Genomic DNA, 22389 nt, shown 5'->3' with positions numbered 1-22389 from the left:
AGGTGTTCATTATGTCTAATGTTCCTGAATATGCATACTGCAGCCTGTTCATAGAGTGCCTCACTAAAAATAAGGCCATCAATCCTTGTCCCATGGGTGACAGTCTACATTTCATCTACCTCCATCTACTCTACACTGAAAAATGTAGCCTTCTTTACTGCCACTGTAGAATATACAATATTACATACTGAGTGTACAGCAGTGAGACAACATGCACTGAGATCAGTGATTTTCTATGTAGCTTCAAGCTGTTAAATTCTTAACACAGATCGAGAGGACTGCAATCCTCTGGCACCTACACCGCAGCTCACGTTTTGAAATGTACATTGAAACATTAACGTGTGGTGTTGCTAACCCAAGTGAACTCACATAACCCCCCGAAAACCTCATGATTCATGTAAGCCGCGTTCAATTTACCCGCAGCTAACCCCGAGCGCTAACCCACCACTGCTTTGATGGTACGATTGATGCCATGCTGATTGTTGTACGAGGAGAAAAAGTGGTTGCCTTCCCTTTGTGTCAGCAACATTCCCTGGCCGGGTCTGCGGCCAAATCTTCCCCAAGACACGCATGCACACATACTCCACTACCGGTTATGCAAGCAGAATCCACACACACACACACACACACACACACACACACACACACACACACACACACACACACACACACACACACACACACACACACACACACACACACACACACACACACACACACACACACACAGTTGCCTAAACAGAAGTGAATCCAAACACTAATTTCATATACAAACTTGTACGTACAAACAAAACTGAACACAATCCCAAAGCCTGAGCTCTGAGGGCTCCTCAGGGGCACAGAGAGGATTTAATACTTTCATAATGACATGTTGCATTGTGCAACAGACAAATGCACGGAGAGCAGATTACTGCCTCCCAGAGTCTTCAGGCTTCGCTACCTTCGCATACTGAGAAAGATAGAAGGCACAAGCAGACAACTGGGTTAATAAAATGTGTTCATGGGCCTTTGATCGCCACCAACAACCAAGTTAAAGATCCAAATGGAGATGTAATTCTAATTGGGACTGAAGCTCCCGGCTGACATGTGATAAGAGCCTGTGATGTGGAGTAGTTGTGCCAAGAGAGAACAGCACAGTGCTTCGTGTTGAAGACGTGTGGCTTGGAGAAACAAAAGAAGCCCTGGAAAATGTAAATTACACCTCCTAATTTCCTAGAATAGGTGTATAGCTGTGTATGTGTGTTAGAGAGCGAACAGATAGTGACAAACCTAAAGGGAGTCAGTGAAGGTGAATTTGGCTGCTGGTATATATTTCTAAGGAAGATGTAGTCACGAGGGTGGGTTTGGGTTGCTTTGTATGTGGGTGTAGAGGGGATCCCATAAGTATGACTTCTCCTTTATCAGTCCCTTTACTCCGCAGATTATTCCTTTAATTGAGGTGGAGGCTGTTCATGCAAATGCTGCAGGCTTCTGGCAAAAGTCTGTCTTCATCTCCCTGCAGTTAGCATGTAATGTGCCTGCTTCAGCACTTGCCTTTCCGCAACAAGATCATTAAACCACCATGCCATTCATCATTTCTGATTTGTTCCAAAGAGGGAGCAAAAAAAAAAGAAACTGCATGATACACACCCAAGTCTCCTTTCTCTGTGTTTAATACACAGCCATTTCAATGTCAAACTCAGCTTAAAATGAGTAGGGAGATGAATGAGCCGGATGTAAATAAGAACCAAGCGTGGATATTTCTCCTTAGCCTGCCACATTCAAACTGATTAGTAATCAATCTTGTAGCAAATGACATAAAAATGCAGATTCATGTCATCTGTGTGGTGCACAGCGGCGATGGATGTTTCATATTAACACGTTGCTAAAAAAGGTCCATTTAGCCCACTGATACACTTACTAGACAAGAGCAAATAGGTGCAGGCTCTGTTATCTCTTACTATGCAGCTTTAAACTTCAAGTCTATTTTCATATTTTCCTTCCTTGTTGCCGTACAGCTGCAGCTTTTTTTCTGCCACTTGTTTTGCTGGCATTTGGGCATCAAAGTAAAGACCCTACTGTCAGCCCTGCCAATCAGAAGGACTGTAGCACGCCTGTAGTCAGCACTCCTTAACAGCACTTATGTATTACATCAGATTCGATCAGGGCTCAGCTGGTTTGGATAAAAAAAAAACACAGTTTTCCAGAGAATGATGGAAGCATTCAGGGCATTTAATTGACACTTTAAACCATAACCTAGCTAAATCTAAAAGCAACTGCTGAGGCCGCAAGGCACAAAAAGGACCAATCCCACTTTTCCTGGTTTCAACTGAATTAACACAAGAGCATCATATTATGTAGTGGACAAAATTATCTAATATTGGCAGTTTAAATCCTTGGACTGCCCGAGAAAATGTAGCTGGAGAAATGAAGAACGAGCCACTCTCCCTCCCCTATCCTTGTGGAGCTGACCGAGAGTCGAAGAACGCGTTCGCACTCAACAGCTCCATATTCAACAGACTGTCAATGTGTGGGATTGTGTGAATCTGTGGGATGTTGGTGGCAAAGGAAACACACACTCTGTTGGCTCTCTCCGGATCAGTAAAGGTTAACAGAGACACTGGCTGATGGAGTTTGTGGCAGGGAAAGTAGGACTATGTCAGGTGTCAACAAGGCACTGGTGGAATTGGTGGGTTGTTAGAGAAGCTGTTAGAAAGGTTAGTATCATCAAACAAGCAGACTGGACAACTAGATTAATCTCTGTCTGAAGCCTTTTAGACCAGGAATCTATTTCAGTCCTGGAAAGTTAGCCTAGTGTCAGAGTCCCTCTCAACATATATCTTTCACTATTATCCCCCTACGTAAAAGCCCTGATCGAGAACATAATAGAACACGATATACAACTGCTCAAGTCCTCTCATGATGGGATACCTAGCGTAACCCACATTGGGTTCTTAAAATGTGACAACTGCTGTCAAACACTATTACATTTTCAACGCTTATCTGATCTAACTTGCTAGCTGATTTTAAAGAGTACAAAGTACAGTTGAGGCTGATGGAAGTATCATTAGTTTTACTGGTATTTGGTCCACTTCAAATATGATGGTGACACTAGATGGAGGTCGGAAAATCACCAAAGTCAATACTGCATATTGGAAAGATGTAGGCCAAAACAAACCAGGGAACAGCCTCATAAGTAATTTTCTGTTGTGTTTTTATATTTGCAAGGCTCATTGTATTCAGTTTTTAATAATTGTTCCCTCAAAAGCCAATGAGGTAACCTGACTGAGGCAGATAGTTTGTCAAACAGAACCATCTGGGAAGTTGTTATTGGAAATGGTTTGGAAAAGGGCAGGCACTTTCAAAAAAATAATTGGCAGGTGAAGCATTTGTCCATCACAGGCAACCAATCAGATCCACAGACCATATAACATAGTCAAACTCTTACCAAAGCCAATTGGAAGAAGAGCGAAAACATCTTTTCCATCAAAAAGAGTCTTTGGTCCCGTTCTTTGCTTTTCTTTTAATATAGAAATACTCTCCATTTCTGATATAACTAATGCTAGGAGCATGTATGCTAACCAAAACGCTCATGCTGTAGCTGCCAGTAGTTCCTCAAAGAGCTGATTGGTCTAAACCACTGTGGTGGGGCACATAGCTTTAAGCCTGGCAACATGTGATCTCACTAGTCCAGCTGCCTGGCAAGGTCAAATCAGGTGTTTTCAATACAAATTTTATGTCCCTGCACATCAAAAAGACACTGTTCTTTTTGTTTTTAGTATCTCTTAAGTCCTCTTCAAGTACCTTTCAGAAAGCTGCCAGTAATATGGAGACAAAACACAAAATAGCAACCGATTAACTAGGCTCTACAGTTCATTTGTACTATTGATTTGAAAACCAAAAAGAAGCCTTCACATTTCTAAACACCTGGAACAAACTGAGCAGTGACAGCCACAGCCGCAATCCTGCCAACACACTTAGTTTCATCGACTGAAAATCCAGAGAACATAATGATTGTAATGTGATTAATTCCGATATGAAGACAAAAACAGCAGTAGGAAGTAGCTACTCTCAAGAGAAGTTTAATTTGACTTTTCCCTTACCTGTTCTCTTCCACAGTGGCCTCACCTGAGGTAGGATCAGGTATAAGACCTAATTTCGAGTCTTTATTCTCCACACCAACCGTACAATCTCTCATTGTGCTAGAGAATTTATCTACACCTCCCGACTTGTCTGTCATGACAAGTTCATTCAGCATCGTCAAAGAGCAGCTTCACAGGCCATCAGTGTCATGAAGCTCTCTGCTCCCAACACTCACTGGTGACAAATAATCCCTCTCCCACCCTCTCTCTGTGTTTCTCTTTATTCCCTATTCTCTCTGTCTGGAGACATAAGCAAGCCTTTCTCCTAACCAGAAAACAGAAGAAACAGACGTTTGTTTCCTGTGCTCTCGTCTCTGCACATTCATTACACACAGCTTTTGTCTTCTATTCTCCTTTTTTTAACAGTCTTTAATTCTGACTCTTTGCTGGTGTCAGAAACACTTTGCACTTTGAGCATCCACAAGTAGTGTGCCAACAAAGCAGACTTTTACGGGTTAGCCCAGATTCACTGCAAGTCAGACAACAATGCATGACGTGGCAGAAGAATCTTCAGCTATTGATTAGTCAGTTTGGAAATAAACTAATTATTAATCTGTGAGAGCATCAGATGGGGTCCCTCCAGGTACTACTTAGGGTCCGATTAATCAAACGAGACTCTCCCCTAAAATGACAATAGAGCTAATCGATGATGATGGGAGAGCGTGTCGCCGCTCTCCATCAGGGCCGTTAAACCCTTGTCTGCGGAGGTTCGTCCTAATTTCATCTGACACTTTAAATGAAATATCTTCAGCCGTCATTGATCTCAGTGAAACGCTACCCTCACAATCCAACACACGCACGACCCAAGGGCACGAAAAGAAGTTGTAAAATGAAAGCTGTGACATGAAAGAGAAGGAAGGGAAATGAGGATAGATTGGAGGAGATCGGAGAGGAGAAAGAAAGTTGTTAACATCTAACATATCCATGTGGCGAGGAAAGTACAGAGAAAAAGGAGAGTTAGAAGGGTACAAGAATACGGAAGATTTAATGAGAAAAAGGAAGAGAAGGGGAGAGTGACGGTACTAGAGATTGAAAGGAGGTGCAATCAAAGCAGTGCAGGAGACTAGAAGGGGCAGACGATGGGAGAGACAGTGAGCACGGAGAGCTAAATGGAAGGACCAAAGCAGGAGATGGGGGTTGAGTCCCACAGGGGTTCACTGCCGCCCCTGTTGGATTCGTGCACCACAGCCCACTGCTCGCAATCAACCTCAATGAACTGTTCGACCCCAACACATACCTACTCCACATCACACAATATTACACGAGGACCAAGTTAGCTACTCGTAGCGCTGCCACAAATGTAAACTGCGCTACTTCCTTCGTACCAGGAAATATATGAAATTCATTAAGGAATTATCAGGAATTAATGGACGATAGTGGAGATCCATCCAACACGCAGTACGATATCCAAGTTTCTATCCTTTTTCACAGAAGAAGCCAAAGTTCTATAATGTTAAAAGCTAAAGACAAACAAGACCTTTGCATGAAGAAAATTGTCTTTCGAACGTGACCAGACCTTTGAAGTAAACTTTCACTACTCTGACCTACAGAAAAATTCAGTCAGTACCAAAGAAAGTGTTGAGGTTCAACACCTGGCCTTAGTGCTTGGATAGAAATATCTTAAAGTAAGTTGGTAAAAGTTGAATCATTACAAACGAAAAGTAGAAAACTGACAAAATGTTGAAGATTAAAAGCCAAGGCCAGAGCAATAGAGATGACAATCTTTATCAACCCCAAGTCAGTTAAACAAGCTCCACTGGAGTTCAAAGCCGAGACCACATCCAAACAGGGTTGAGACAAAGTCAAGACACAAACCAGAGCAAATGAAATGATATAAAATGCCAACAAAGCCAGTAGAAAGAGCTTGTGTCTTTCCAAATGTTAAAAATGGGTCAGGGTTTAAGCCAGATCCAACCAAAAATTCATTAAAAACCTATTTAGTTAAAAAAAGAGCATTTTTATTTGACATTCAAACTGCTCAAATGTTGGAAAAAATTAAATGTTCGATCTTGTCTGACTTTGAAATGCAGTGCATGCTTATACATGTAACACACTGCATGCCTTGTTGCCCAGTAACAGTAAAACAGGCTTTATCTTTGCTAAATTAAAAGGGCAGAAAACTAGCAAGCTGAGCTAAATGGACAACCAAACTAGACAGAAGTGGCACTGAAAATGTAACATCAAACAGAATTGTTTAGAGGTAAGATAAATAGCTTCTATTAGAATTAAGTTGAACAAATTACTTTTTAGTAGTAAATTGTTTGAACTTTTGTGAAGTGAGTGCCCTCGTCTAGAACGAGGCTTAAGCTGCCTCTGCAAAATGAGTTCATAGTGTTTTAAGGGTTTTAACAGAATGAACAGAGATGTATCTGCAAAATGGGAAATATTCTTTGGTTTCAGCTTCCCAAAGGAGATGATTTTCTGCTTTTCTTCATTTTCTTTTTGAAAAAAACAAGCAAACTGAAGATCTCTTGCCATTTTTTCACAATATTTAAAAACTTTGTAGACTAAATGATTAATCAATTAATCTTAGGGGTGCACGATAATTATCGGGCCGAAAGTTATCGGGCCGACAACAGGAAATTATTACATCATTCCGATAAGTCCGATATCATGACGAATAGCCCCAATAACATATATAATTTTGTCAGAACGGCTGTGCCCCGCTCTCACTATGAGACCTGAATGGCCTGAAGTGAATGCTGCGTTCAAGTGACGTTGGCATAATCAGAAAAACTCTTTCTGACTGGGAAAATTTTAGAATACCCCCTAATGTCGGAAAATAACTTGTTAACTCGGTCATAATTTTTGTAGTAGCTGACTTGAATTGATATCCACAGTATTTTTCCACATGTTACACATAAACAATAGAAACATGAACTTAAAAAGGCTGAAAGAACGACTAGCAAACGTGGGAACAGGGAATTACTGTCACACCGTGAATGCAGCACAGCGTGCTTACGTTTGAAAACAGACATCATGGCGTTGATTGTGTGGGACTTTTACAAAGTTTCTGAAGAAGACAGGTCGCTTGTTATTTGTAACAAATGTTCCAAGCAAGTTCCACGAGGGGGTAAAAGTAGCACAAGCTTCAATACGTCAAACCTGATAAGTCACCTGAAACATAGCCATCGCTTCGACGGAGTCTCTCTCTCTCTCTCTCTCTCTCTCTCTCTCTCTCTCTCTCTCTCTCTCTCTCAAACAACTGAACCTCATTTACTTTAGTGAAAAGGTATTCATTTGAATGAAACCATAAGCCAAAATCATTTAAACTTAATTTTTTGTTACTATGGAATGCACTTTTTCAGTTTGATTACACAAAGTGTACTTTGTGTCAGTGCATTATGCACATTTTATTTATTGTTATTGAGGAATGCACTTTTTCAGATTGTGTTTACATAGAAATATTTGAATCTAACTTGTGTCAATTTTCTATATATGTTTATTTTTTTGAACTTCTGGAATGCACTTTTTCAGTTTGTAATCAGTTCAAGGGGCCTTTATTTATAGGCTTGCCAATAGTTCTTCATTGGAAAAAATAAATATTTCCATTTAAAGAGTCAACAGTATTTTTGGGTTTGTTCATAGTATTAATGTCATGATCTTAGGTCATGATCATATATATATGTATATGTGTGTGAGTTATCGGTTATCTTTATCGGTATCGGTTTTTAAAAAAAAGTTATCGTGCATCCCTAATTAATCTATGAAATAATCTTCAAAATAAGGAGGTCCAGAGGATAAAAAACATTCTAAATCGAGTGCCGAACGAAAACATAGAAAGGTAGAACAAGGTTGTTCTGAAGATTTCTAAGCAGGAAAGCCTTGAATCATCATCTGAAATGGGCAAAGACCAAATCACACTGAATCCAAATATTACAGTCCTGCAAAGGACTGAAGAAATAGATCATACTTGGCAACGCACAGCCTACCTGCTGGTCTTCAAAGCAGCATTCACCAGAGTTAATGACTTATCTTGGGCCAATCAAAGTGCTTACTTAAGCTGCTTCATTCACCCTACCAGGCTATATCTACCCCCAACATGACTGCACAGTCCTGGCATGCCATCACGCCTGCCTACTGGGTTGATAGTGAGCAAGGCTTAGACAAATCTCTCTGGTAAGGTTATTAGTATTCCCTGGGTGTGAAATCCTGAGCCCTCTCAATTGTGCAGCTTCTGGTAGAATGAATGAGGGGGTTAACACTATCAATGGGCCCACAGCCAGCTCTGGCCTCACACTGGTCCTGTGGGATGGGACACCAGATGCCGCAGCATCTCACTTGTTACACAATCAAGGAAATAATTGGTGCGCCTGACTTGGGCGTGTAATTCAATTAGGGCAATAAAGAAGCCGTTATTATTCTCTGGAAGAAATACAAAGAGCAGAACATGACGAGAGCTACAGTTTCTTGCCACCCGTAAAATCAAATGAAGCTTGAGAAACACGCCCATGGGCAACTTTAGGAAAATTTGGATCAAATCCATTAAAACTAAGATGAAAAATCACTATAATCTCCCAAGAGTTTCCATTTAGTTTACAGTTACCTTGGGCTTTTTTAAGCTTCTGTGATATGAGAGACTTGAGTTTGCTGTAATGTTTATATGCAATCCATTTCAGAATTTACTGTATGATTACTATGGATTTTTTGGTTTCATGACATTTGGCTTCATTGGTTTCTTATCAGACGACTCTTTACAGCCTCATACAGACAAAAATCGATGCTGCAAGCCAGTGAATCTATTCAGCCATCTATTATTAAAAATGTTCCAGGCATTCAGGAGAGCAGGCTGTGAGTGATACTAAATAGATTAGGATGAGCCCTAATCCACATCTGCGTCTCATAAAAACAGACCTCAAGACAACGGTTTCCCCGAGGTAATATTTCAGTAACATAAATGGTAAAACCTATAGGAGCGTCCTCAGCCCGGAGGCATCTTTCGAATGTCATAAAGGGAGCAGAGGGCAGTGTGATGGATAGAGCTGGCCGTGCTGTCTGGAGGTCTGCAGCTTCACATAAAGTTTGTCATTATAAAAGGGAAGCAGACACAAAAAAGCCGGTTGATACCAGGGATGTAGACTACTGGAGGGAAAAATCCTCTTTGGCTCAGTTTGCACCAGCTTTACTCCTCTGCATGACAACAACTTTAGCTCTTTTTATAGTGATCCAACTAGTTCCAATACTAGTATGCTTCTGCAGAATCATATTATGAAAGTGGTATGAAGGCATGATTTCTGCTTGCCTTATGAGTAGTCTGTATTTTACTCACAACTGCACCACTTACTGAGAGCAATCTGTGTGGACACATTTAAACGTGGCTTCATGAATAATAGTCACTTTCCCGTGCATCACTAACATCACTGACAGCACCTTGCACAAGTGGTTTTTCCATCCAACAAGCAGACACACTCATTAAGAGCAGGTGCAGGCTATCTGGAACAATCCATGTTGTGCTTTCTCTTTTGTTCAATCCCACAAGCCTCTCTGAGCGCTCCGCAAGCCAGCAACAAAACACTAAGTGGCAAAATCACACGTTTCTCCTCGCAAATTGATGGGAAATTATCTTACCTGATATGTAGCGGCTGAGGAGGGGAGGCTGTGTCTCTCTTTACCGCAGCTCTTTATTCACACAAGCAGACCGAGGCGGCTCTTTTAGAGGAGGCACAGCGTCGGAAAAGGCAGTTTTAGGTCTCCTTAAGGGTGTCCCTGTAGAGCGGGGAGGACGGCTGTCAGCCCCGGGGTATCTGCGGGAGGAGAAGCTGTGTTCGGGCTGAGAGAAGGCGGCAGCAGCCTGCAGACCTCGGAGCGCCAAGCCCGTCTGAGCGCTCAGCGGGGGAGTGCAGCTGCACGGCCGAACACGAGGTGGCGGTGTAGCACACCAAATCCCTCATGGTGGTGGAGACCCGTGTGGAGGGTGCTGATTGTGCTGTAGCGTCTGGGAGCCAGCTGGAGACGGTCACAGAGGTCCTTGAGGTGCCCTAGCCAGCAAAAAGTGAAAAGAGTCCTGAAAGTGGCTCAAGAGGGTACCACACTCCCCCCACAAGTTCATTCCTTCTACACTGTGTGGAAGGAGTACTCAGATCTTTTAATGACATGAAAGTAGAAATAACCAACCACAGTGTAGTCTAGAAATAGATTAAAATATACTAAAACATAAAAGTATTCATTAGCCTATGTAGAATAACCGCTTTAAGAATCACATCTACTTAAATTGCATTACAGTTATTGGTGCATTCATGTTTAAGCATCACTTGTTGCAGTTGGTAAAGGTGATGCTAATTATTTATAATTATATTTTATATTAATAATCTGAATCTGCAAAGTAGCCAAAGCTCTGAATAGTAGTGGGGTAAAAGTATAAAGTTGCTTAAAATAGAAATACGTAAATAAGTCAAAATTGTACTTAAATAGGTCTACTGTACAACACATTACTTCCACAGTGAGATGAATCCAGGGTGAAGCAAATATCCATGATTGCCTTTATTTTAAGAAAAGCTATGCTGATCATGTGGTTTAAGCTTATTGTAAATCTGCCAAATGAGTGTAGTGTAACAAACTGACTGAGCTGTAATACAGGAGTATGGTCTCCCTAATATTCTCCCTATTTTTTAAATTGTCTGTAAATTAACGATCAAGAATCAACAAAGTAGTACTCATATCATTTACAGAAGTAAAAGTAGCGGTACCACAATGTTGTATAAATATTCCATTACAAATAAAATTAATTTATTCATCAACAAAATTTTGTAACAAAAAGTTTGTGTACATTTACACATTTCAACAGTGTTGGTATTTTATAAGCTGACCCAGTATTTCTTGATTCACATTCACATTCATATTATTTAATTTTTATGTATTTTATGTTTTGGGGGCTTTATTGCCTTTAATTGATAGTGACAGCTGAAGATGACAGGAAAGGGGGAGAGCGATGGTATGACACACAGCAAAGGGCCTCAGGTTGGAAGCAAACCCATTACCACTGCAGCAAGGGCTCAGCCTTGGTGCAGGGGGTGCCAGCTCTATCAGGTGAGCTACCAGGGCGTCCCAGATTTACTATGTTTTAATTTGACTACATTTTCTTGTTCTTATGGTCCCTGTTCTAAAGCTTTTCTTCACCTTCAGTACAGCACTTGCCTGAGTTCCAAAGGAGTTATACAAATTAACTTGCCTTGTCTATTTTTAGGCCAACAAAATAATAAATGAAGTCTTCAACTACTCTCCCCCACAATTTTATTCCTAGCTTTGTGGGTGGATGCTGATTTTCCTATTGGGGAATGCCATTTACACAAAGTATAACTAAACCATTGATGAATAAATAAAACATGAATAAACCCAGTTAAGAAAATCTGAGACGTGTGAAGGGTATGTTGGGACAGCTCCTGACATTAGGATTAGCCCCATATATGTTATATTAATATCTTGTGAATGCATAAATAGCATTTTACTATAGTACCTTGTTGAGAAATATCCCGTTTTAACTACTTTATATATGCTGTACTCTCTTTTTGTTTTGCGTAAAATCTTAATCAGAAACAAAACTATATTTGTCAAACACATGTAGCTTCCCTTCTGAAATGCAGTGGAGGTGAAGTATAAAGTAATATAACATTAAAATATTAAAGGACCAGGGTGTAGGACTTCTATCATCTAGCAGTGTAGTTGCAGATTGCAACCCACTCGCTTCACTCCCCTTTCTAAGTGCGAGGGAGAAACTTCGGTGGCCTAGAAAAACATGAACCGCCCTATCTGGAGCCAGTGTTTGCTTTGTCTATTCTGGGCTACCATAGAAACACGGCAGTTCAACATGACGGAAAGCAATCTGTGGCATGTGTAAATAAACACAGCTCATTCTAAGGTAACAAAAATGAAACTATTTTTTTTAGGTGATTATACACTAATGAAAACATAGCTATGAATATTATATTCCATTTCTGACAATAGATCCTCCTAAATGTTACACTCTGCACCTGAAAGCACCTCCATTTCTTTACTCTTTTGTGTTACCTCTGTCTTACAGTAGGGGAAACCAAAGGTGAAGCACCATCTAATTGAGCACAGCGTTAGTTCAGACAGGCCACAAAATCAAGCTCAGCTCACAATTCCAGTTACATCAGCGGATCGCAGCTGATTGTAACACACACACACACACACACACACACACACACACACACACACGCTGATAACTCAGCTCATTCCCTTCAAGCATCCAATTGGCAAATGTCATTCAGGGCACCTTATTTGAGCTGCTTTAGCCTGCCTACCCTTGCTGCTTCCTCTGCAAGCCGCTCTTTTATGCTGTATCTGACTTAATCAATGTAATTTCTGTTGTCATTTATGCCTGCTCTGTTCTGTACCTTATGGGAGGTCTTTGCTGCTGCTAGCTGTGTCTTAAGCTTCTCCATGTATGCATGTTGAAGAGCAAGGAGGTCCCAGAACAGAGTCATACTGCCAAATATAACATTCTGCATTTGGAAATAAATTTCTCTTTTGTCAAAAGCGGTCCTGACTGAAATAAAAATGGATCACACCTGGCTTTATATATCTGGCTTACAGCCAACAACCAATCAGTGGTCAGATCGAGCAAAACACAAGTCTGGACACACCTACTGGTTTATTCAGTCCAATCTCAGTTTGGTATGAGCAAACCTTCACAGGTAGAACAATAAACAACATACAACCAACCAATGATTCATAAAAACTTTTGTCTTTGGTTCTGAAGGGAAAGAATTTTGGAACAAAAAATGTTTTGTATGAAAGCAAAATTGACTCTGATGTAAAACATTACACAAAGAAACATTTGTTCAGAGAATGGACTCAAATATGTAATGTAAAATGTAATTCAAGCAGCATTAGGTTTCTTTCAAAACACATTTACTGTTGCAAATTAGTAGTTGTGTGTCAAAGTGGCTGAGAACACCATTTGTCACCATTCTTTACACATCTAACTATGCTTTTATTTGTTTTGCCAGATGTCCATCTTAATCTGCAGCACTGCAAGCACTTGCTATCCCAGATTTATTATATTTTGCCATCATATTACCTGCTGAAAACAAAACACGGAAGTATTGTCTAAGTTCAGTTATAGTTTATTGTCTCTGTTTTCTTCAGTTAAGCATTAGCCTTCTTTGTTCTCACTTACCCATTTTGTCTTTGCTTCTTTTTGATGTTTGTTGGTTTATCCATTGATACCATGCTTTCCCAGGATTTAAAGGGGGTGGCAACCAAACACTTCCTGCTTTTGTGTTTTTGCTGATGTCATCAGTGATGTCGCAGGTTAGACCAAGTAAAGGGGGGTTGTAACGTTTAAAGAGTTTATATGCAAATTACTAGGGAATCCTTTACTTTTCTTTGTTTTATATTTACTGATAAAAGGATCATGATCAGGTTTTAGGGTGAACCCTGAACTCATTTTCAGATAGAAATGGCTTGTTTTCTTGGATCTATGATGAAAGAATGTTGATTTAATTAGGATTTTAGATGAGAAAATGCAGATTTAAGTAAAGTTTTGATTTTTGATTACCACTGAAAAGACATCACTGGTAGTCCGTCCACATTCACTGGTAATATTTAAAGTATTGACACATTGTGGAGCACAGTGTAGAACTAAATAACACCAGTAACAACATGGGAACAAACCATACAATAAGATTTATGTCCATGAATCTGTTGCCCCAGGGCCTGCAGGGAGGGTTTCCAACACACTTAGTCACTGCAATCACACGATTGGCCCTCAGCCACTCATATGAATGATGATCACGATTTCAACTCTCTACCGATGTTGCCTTTATTTTGAAATAAGAGCACAGTGTTATTCAAGATAACTTCATCCAGGTTTAACAAATCAGTCCTCAAACTCCATTCAAAGAACCAAATTAGTTGGATGAGAATAAAGAGTATTATTTTATTTGAATAACAGGGTCCAGGTCACCAAAGACAGTCAGAATATTGTCCAAATGCCATCATCATTTTATTAAATGGAAATCTGATCTGTAAAAAGCTTTACTCTTTTATCATATTCATATTAAATTAGTAATGCTGAAAATGTTCAAAGTCTTTTCTTGTGCTTCCAGGTTTAAACAGCCATTGGACTGAGGCAGTAGTAATTTAAATTGCAGGAGTTGATGAAAAGGCAATGAGCTGCATGCCGTTAGGGGTGCATTAGTGTAAACTAACATGTTGATAAAAGAGTCCATTTTCATTTAATGAAAATAAGAAAGAAAAAAAATGTCCTAAGAGACCCAAAGAGAAACTTCTGTTTACTATTCAAAATAGCTGAAAAAGCATTCACTAGTCTTTTTTGAGTGCATGTGGTTGCCATAGAAACCACCCACCTTGACAGATTCAAAGACGTGGAATTGCGGTTTTCAACCAGATTGGATTTTCCCAGATCTACACCTGAACACAGAGGTCACACACACAGACTTACGCGAACACTTACACATGGGTCTCTCCTCCACACACACCTGCCTGACCGGCTCCAGCCTTCCAGTCTCTGTTGTCCTGACTAAATCACACCACTAGAGGGAACAAAAAGGGAAAAAAGTGGTGAGTAATCATTTCTGCCTCTCTAGACACAGCTGATGGGTCTAATTCATGGGTGATAATAGGTTCTGGAAGTGTGTGTGTGTGTGTGTGTGTGTGTGTGTGTGTGTGTGTGTGTGTGTGTGTGTGGTGTGGTGTGGTGGAGGTAATTAGCATCTTCCCGTCATCAAGCGTTTGTGTGATTTCAGTAGATCTTGTAATTGGAAACTTTACTGATTGCCTGGCAACCGTCCATATCATCTCCTCATGTCGACCCATGAAGAAACCAATCACCACTGACTTTGTCTCTCTGTCAGCCAATCAATTCAGATATGCCAAATGATTGCATATTTCTATATATTGCATCTCACCACAGTTTTGAACGGGTGTTTGGATTGGATTATGACTTTACTGTGAGACAAAATCTGTCTAATTCCAAGAAAATGTCTTTTACACACCAAACACATTCATATTCACATCCATGTATACACCAAGATGATATAGACACACGTACGCAAACACTGACACAAGTGCTTGTGCACTTAAAGATATAAAAACAATAGCTTCTATCAAGTTAAATTTTATGAATATGTTAACAATATAAAAGCGGAATGAGTTTATTTAAACATACTCCCTTCATTACTCCTAGTACTGGCCTATATGTGACATGACTTTTTACACAGCGCATCTTCAAAGTTGCATATTTTTGGATAATGGATGGCATTTGCAAGAATCCACCGGAACTGGATGAAAACAACCAATCAGGGCCATAGCCTCAGTCACACCAAAGATCTAAACAAGACCAACTACACATAACTTTAGGAACATAGCTCAGTGAATCTGTCCTCATTAGTCTCATAACTTGTTCTGCTCTTATAAACGTGTCCCCCACACACTATCACATCAGACTCATTAGTACTTGAATGTGTCTTGTCCTTTGTTGTCTAGTTGTTAATGAACTTGCACAGATGCAACCAACCAACCGTGTGACTTCAGCTGATAAGACAAGTGCGTTTTTTTAACACAAATATTCCCTAGTGCAAGAAACCACTGTGATATTATAGTGTGAAATTACTCCTATAAATCCTAGACAAATGCCCAAAAAACTGACGACAAGAAACTGCTCCATAGTACTCAGCTAACCCACTCACTAATCGCAATGAATGCACTGAGCAGGTAGGGAGGCTTACTGACCACTTTCTACAGTGAGTTATTCCACTGACCACATGGTGCTAATCGTTAAGCTCATTAAGTCTGATCTTCACCTTGTCTTCTATTCTATGGCACGATAAAAGGGTCCTATCTAGAGCCAGTGTTTGGTTTGTCCATTCTGAGCTACTGTAGAAACATGGCGGTTCAACATGGTGGACTTTGTAGAAGATATAAACGGCTCATTCTAAGGTAAACGCAATTCTTAATTTCAGGTAATTATACACTAATAAAAATATACCCATGAATATTATATCATTATATTATTCAAGTCTATTATCTGTTTATTCAGGCTGCAGTCATCATAGTAGTACTAGATTTAGCACAGTACTGGGTAAGAGTGAGGTCATGCAAAGCGAGCTGGCAGAGACAGCTCGTGCGACTGGTAAGGCAGGACTTAAATGGCCTTTAGTTTGTGAAGCGTGAAACTTATTTATTTTCCATGTTCTCTTTTGTTTGCTTTCCTTTGATCACCTATGTCAAATATGACCTGCAGGGATTGGCAATCACTTCAGTCTGTAGACAAGATGCAGTGAACCGAAAAGAGAAGCTGTTCCTGACAAAGATCAACGAGATTGTTGAGATAGTTTAAATAGTTTAAACCCGTCAGAGTATGCACTTCATTGTCATTGAGTTGCTTAACAGGTTATTTGAGCCAAATCACAAAATAGAGAATAAAAGGCAAAATACAACAGTATGGGAGATTTTCCACTGGAGGAAGTTTATTAAAGGCCGGTGTTAAAAGTGACATAGATGAAGTTGGCAGCTGCTTCACTCTGACACCTGTGATATTAGTTCATTCTTCATGATAAGTTGGTAATTACCTGTGTTAACCTGTTGCTTCAGTGTATGCAAAAAGAAACATTTTCAGAGGGAACTACAGCTCCAGTATCAGTGTTTTAGAATTCACCAATATGGATTTAATCCCTCAGTAGGTGCTTTTAAAAAAAAAAAGTTGCTCTTTCTCTTCATTTTGTGCAATAAAAATGCTCTGATGACTTCAAAACAAGGGATCTCATTAAAAGTTCACATGTGATGATCGTGACATGTGAACGATGAGTGCAGCCGCAGTGCAATGCTTTGTTTAAACTGGGTGTGTGTGGACGCACAACCTGAGCCAGACAAGAGGTACACAGAACAAATGTTTGTCATTAGTTAGTTATGTTAGCTGGTTCAGGGTAATTAATAATGAATGAAAGAACATGTCTTGCTACAGTATTAAAGCAATTAACCTAGATGATGATGAAACTGGAGTCATGTGTATGTGTCAAGAGACAGCGCTGTCTCCTGGCTGACCTTTTACTGTTTCCAGCAAAAAGGGGTCTTGAATATGCCCTCTTTTGCAACATACATATATACATTATCACCAGTTTATGATTGAAGATTCAATGCTACAAAAACAGCACTGCTGTTAGTAAAAGTACTAGTATTGTAAAGAAAGATGTGAGATCAGACTGTGTAGAGAAAAGACTTTTCAGATGAGGACCATCTATTTGGTGACCAGTGAACATTTCAGACAACATCGGCTGGGGTTGCTGGGGTGTAAACTTCCACAAATCCAATAAAGAGCAGGACAGAGCTGCTAACCTCATGTGCAACTGGCCTTTTTATGCCTCTGTGTATTTCTGAGGATTCAGACATTAAAAAGTGTCAAAAGTAACACAAACCTGTGGGTCTCACTGAGCTGCAATAGCTTTTCTTGATAACTCTTAATGTTTAACCTACAGCAAGATTATGTCTCTGCATAGTGCCTTGTGTCATTATATTTTGCATTTGTTTGAAAATGTCTAGTTACTTGTGTTCAAAAGCACAGATAGGCTTTAAAAATGAGTGCACTGTTGGTGAAAAGCCCAGACCTAACCTTGTATCATTATGGACATGAAGCTAGAATTGCGAGTATAGAAAGATGGCCTCCATTGGACCCCAAAATACTATTATCCCATTCAGTGAAAATGGTTCTACAAATGTTTTCAGCAGTCTGACAATTCTTCTATAAGATTGTACCATGTTTTCAATGACCTGCAAGGCTTTTCATTTTAGTTTAATAACATTCACAACAGCATTAACATTTTGCACGACAAAAGTCAGATGAAGTTGCTTGCATTATGATTTATTAGCACAGTAGAAAGTATGCCAACTGGCAGCTGGAGGTTATACAGGCTTGATTGTTGTTATACATTGTTAAACATGAATGTAAATATACATAAGTATATTTACTGCATTAGGCTACTCTTACACCGCTCATTTGTTATCGTCATTTATAACTAATATTACACAGTCCAATATATTTGAATAGCAGTATTTTCTTAATATTTACCATTGTATCTACTAGCTTTTACACTGAGAAGAAAAAATCAAAAGCCAGTCAGTTAGTCATTGTAGACAGCCTACACACCACTTAAAGAGATCTTCCATGAGAAACAGAGACTGGTGGACACTGAGCACCTGCTTTACAGGGAGCATTAGTGTGTGCACTTCATGAGCAAGCCAGAAGTGGTCACGACCCAGAGGTTGCCCAGGTCATAGGACACGTGGCGGACTGACATGCACATTGAGACCAGGGACCAACCTGTGCCTCTGGGGTTAGAACTGGTGATGCCCGCTCTGTTGAGAAAGAAGCCAGAGAAATACTGTGTATAAAACCATCATCCCATTACTGACTAATGACTATGTTAAAGAAAAGCTTTTTTTTCTGTTCAAGGTGGAAACACAAAATCTGCTGTGGAATCCAGAATATGTGTGTATCAAAAATGATTAAGATCTAAAATCATATTAACTTACTGTGTTTTCCTGGAAATTTTGTTAAAAAAGCTACCCCGGGAGGAACAACTAAAAGAAGCATGTTAAGAAAAACTTGCACTATAACCTCATACTTTGACCAGTTTGAAAACTATCAATTATTATTATGCTGAGCTCAGCTGGTGCTTTAATTGCTGTAATAGAAATTGTAAAATTTCTTGGTGGACATTAATGGGTTAACAACTCTGTTTCCATCAGCAGGCACTTTGCATAACGTTTATAAAGGCTTGCCTTTCTTTTACAAAAAAAAAAAAACAGTTCTGGTACAGCGCATATATTTGTGAATATATGTCATAACTAAGTGCTGTAATTAGATGTCACACTTTTAAACTCACACATTATATCAGAGGTGGAAGTGGTAATGTTAAAACACCAATTCAAAACAACTGTTATATGATATTGACTTTTCATTTAACACACATGCATGCAAGACATAATTTAGTTTAGTAAGTATAAAACTGACATTATCCTGATTATTCATATATTTTTATTAGGAGTACTGTAATTATTTTTTTATTATAACTAATATTGAAACAGAAAAAACTGAACTGAAACAACAACACACTCTGGAAACTAAACTAAATCAAATTTAAACCAAAATAAACCCTGTTGTATCTTTAAACACAGTAAATAAAGCTAATCCTCACAAAATTATTGTCTTACCTTTGGTAGACCTTGCCACCTGTGGTCAATCCAAAAACAGATCCATCAGACCCCACTTCAATCATTTTGAGGCTTAGCCCGGATATTTGATACCAGCCACTGGTGCCACAGCTGGTTGGGACTATTGTCTGTCATAAGAAGCATAAATGGAGACATTGTCATGATCAAGAGTTAGTGTTACTCATGTGTCAAGAGTTAAAAGGCATGAGATTTTATAAGCACTGCAGTGTCCAACCTGTGTGTAGTAGACCCGGTAACTAGTGTCGACTCCCCAGCATCCTTTTAGTGGACTGCAACTGTAGTACCTCAGAGTCCTACCCAGGTAACTCCAGCTAAGGGAGCCTGTTCCAGCAAAGGCTAAGGCGTAGGTACTTCTCAGACAGTAGGCGTGGTTGGAGGTACCGACTCCCACAACCTGACCAGCACCTCCAGCATCCACCTGCTGCACGTTCGTACCTGAAGTCCAACACAGAGGTACAGGTCATTAAGTCAGCAAGCAGTAACAGTTTATCGTCGGATCTTTCTACATAGTAGCAGTGATAATAATAATAATAAAAGTTACCACTGGATTGTCGAAACACTCCAGCTATGAATTTCTGGGCCCTGTTTGAAGTGTCAGCTCCCCAGATTCCTGCAGATCCGACAGAGACATGCTTGAATCGAACTGACGTGGTCAGTCTGTACCAAGATGTTCTAATCAGGAGGTACGCATAGCCCGATGTGTCCCTTGCAATCACTTTTCCAAGCCCAGCATCAACCTGTGCAGCGTTATACAGCCGTGGAGCTTCCTTGCAAGACCAGGCTGATGTGAAGACAAAATCATTATTAATGTGAGTGTTAAATGTATATCCATTTTTTTTGAAAAAACAAATCAAATCTAATTTCATTATTAAATTGCTTCAACAATGAATTTTGTCATAAAAAAAATAAATCAGAGAGTGACCTACCGTGACTGGCGGCCAGGTAACACAGCACCAGCAGGAAGGCTGCAACAGCTTTCATGTTGTCTCTGTGTTTGTGGGTCTGTAGTCAGCAGTTCAGGATGCTCTGGATGTACCTCTGTATCTGTGTGGAGCTGCTGCCCTGTAACATGCCTGGTCTGTCTTGCTTTTATACTCACATGGACCTATACGGGTCTGAACCAAAGCTGGTTCTGCAGGCTGTTCGGGGAAGGAGGAAATATTTTTTTCAATTATTTACTGTAATCTGTTATGTGCCCAGTTTGACGGCTTCTGTCAGGTAGAGCCTGCACTAGCCAAGAAAAAATAATGAAGGGAGGTGCGTCTGAGATTGAAAGCACAGATGAGATGGAAGGGATGTTATTTGTGTTGGTTTGAACATGTGACGCTATCACACATTAAAACTTGTCAGGGCAGTCAGATTGTATTTAGTTACTTTGCATCACTGTCATGAATTACAGGACTTTCCCAAAATTCGGTGGCAGTTGTGAATAAGTATTTCAAATACAACATAATCATTCTTGTTGTTTGATGTTACAGTAGATTGGTAAATGAAAATGGGCATTTTTAGCACAGTGTCAGGATTTTGTTTTAACAAAACCAGTCAGTGTTCCCTTTTACATTGACCTGACGTTGCCCACCAATGTGCATGTAAATATATATTATTTATATATTTTGTATTTTTTATTTTAGTATATTAAGGACTGGAAACAACACGTCTATATCCAAACCAAATCCACCTACCAGCACCTTTAAGCCTCACTAATTATATTATTTCTGGTTTGTTTAAAGCTGCAGTAGGTAACTTTTATAAAAATAATATTCTGTCATATTTGTTGAAATTCGTACATGAGAACGCTAATCTGTGAAAAAAATCAGGTTCCTATAGCTCGTTCTAGTGCTGTCTGTGCTCACAAAATCAAGCCTGCATGTTGGGATTGTTTGTGTGTGTGCCTGTGTGTTTGTTTAAGTAAAAGGTGTGTACTGAATGGACGAATCACTCATGAACATTGCATGGCATTTATAACAGAATGTTTATTTTTATCCATGTGTAAACAACTTACTCATAGCAGGGAGACAGAAGAGAGTTATTAAAAGTAAGAGATGTGATTATATTATTCCCAAAAGATTATGACAAAACATAAAAGCAGTTCATATCTGGTGAACCATCACATGTCAGAAAGGATTATCTTCATAAAATGTTCAACAGCAGACAATGTTGATTTTAAATCTGAAATCCTTTATGATTTATATTAAAAGATATTAGAATATTGAGAGATATTAACCCAGCTGTCTCGTTGTACTGACTGTAAACTGCTCTAGATAAGATCAAGATATCATTTGGACTTCTCCACATGTCAAAGGGGTGTGCACTGGCTGTAGCAGATAGTAGATAGATACTCGGTATACAGTATAAAGAGTTTGGAGGGAGGTTTTTTGCCTTACAAAATATAAAAACATATGAGTAATATATATAGTAATGTAATTTGACCAAATATGAATCAAGATTCTGTTACTGCCGTGCCTATTTCTCACAGTCTTTTCAGAAACATATTTTTGGCCAAACTCAAGGCTTCAAAACGGTACTCCACAAACCAATGGATGACGTCACAATAGGTTGCACAATTAAATGTAAGTTGTACCCCCTTCACAACCTTTAGAAAATAAACAAATTAAATGCAGCTTTGACATATATTTAAAAAGATAACTAAAAAATATACACTAATGAAAACATACCTATGAATATTATATTCCTTTAATGGCCTTTACTCATATGAAAGTATGGCAATTGGTTTCCATAAACCACCTGATCCTTATCTCACTGTTGATGTGTTGAAACTCACAGTTCATACATGTCTGAAAAATGGTGGCTTATAGCCAAGAGGAAGTGTCAAACTGGCATTTACAGAACAGTTTAATGTATTGTATTTCAATCTGAATGGTAAGAAGAGAACATACTTAAAACGTGACACAACAGAAATGAAAACCACCAAGAACATCTTGCTATGGGATCACACCAGCTGCGATTCCCATCAACATGTTGAGTATAGCCATTACTAATGGTGTACTATTACATGAGTACTAAGTACTCATGGGTCGGACCACAGCCATCTTCA

At 39.5% G+C, this 22389-nt stretch overlaps 2 protein-coding genes across 3 annotated transcripts in view; both read right to left on the bottom strand.

Moving 5' to 3' along the window:
• nav3 (neuron navigator 3) overlaps positions 1–10099 on the bottom strand; it is a 428096-nt gene extending 417997 nt beyond the window's left edge. For both annotated transcript variants that reach the window (XM_051392318.1, XM_051392319.1), the window contains exon 1: positions 9690–10099. The gene's annotated coding sequence lies outside the window, so the exon portion shown is untranslated. The remainder of the gene's footprint in view (positions 1–9689) is intronic.
• Positions 10100–17945: 7846 nt separating this feature from the next.
• LOC127358864 (fish-egg lectin-like) lies at positions 17946–20438 on the bottom strand. Its single transcript, XM_051392355.1, has 5 exons — positions 20261–20438; positions 19876–20115; positions 19549–19769; positions 19314–19441; positions 17946–18455 (listed from the first exon to the last, which is right to left on the bottom strand). Exons 1-5 carry the CDS (start codon positions 20313–20315, stop codon positions 18314–18316), a joined length of 786 nt encoding a protein of 261 aa, XP_051248315.1. The 5' UTR covers positions 20316–20438; the 3' UTR covers positions 17946–18313.
• Positions 20439–22389: the final 1951 nt, after the last annotated feature.

This window comes from Dicentrarchus labrax, unplaced genomic scaffold (genome assembly GCF_905237075.1).
Source record: "Dicentrarchus labrax unplaced genomic scaffold, dlabrax2021, whole genome shotgun sequence".
In the NCBI taxonomy this organism is placed as follows: Eukaryota; Metazoa; Chordata; class Actinopteri; family Moronidae; genus Dicentrarchus; species Dicentrarchus labrax.
The sequence above is the reverse complement of the archived record's forward strand: the minus strand, read 5'-3'. Positions and strand labels throughout refer to the sequence as shown.

Bases quoted from the DNA above. Each gene is read 5' to 3' on its own strand.
- LOC127358864 (XM_051392355.1), bottom strand. From the start codon at position 20,315: ATGAAAGCTGTTGCAGCCTTCCTGCTGGTGCTGTGTTACCTGGCCGCC. The intron at 20,116-20,260 runs GTAGGTCACTCT...TCTTCACATCAG, and splicing joins TTACCTGGCCGCCAGTCACG to CCTGGTCTTGCAAGGAAGCT. The intron at 18,456-19,313 runs GTAAGACAATAA...CTTTCTCAACAG, and splicing joins GGTGGCAAGGTCTACCAAAG to AGCGGGCATCACCAGTTCTA.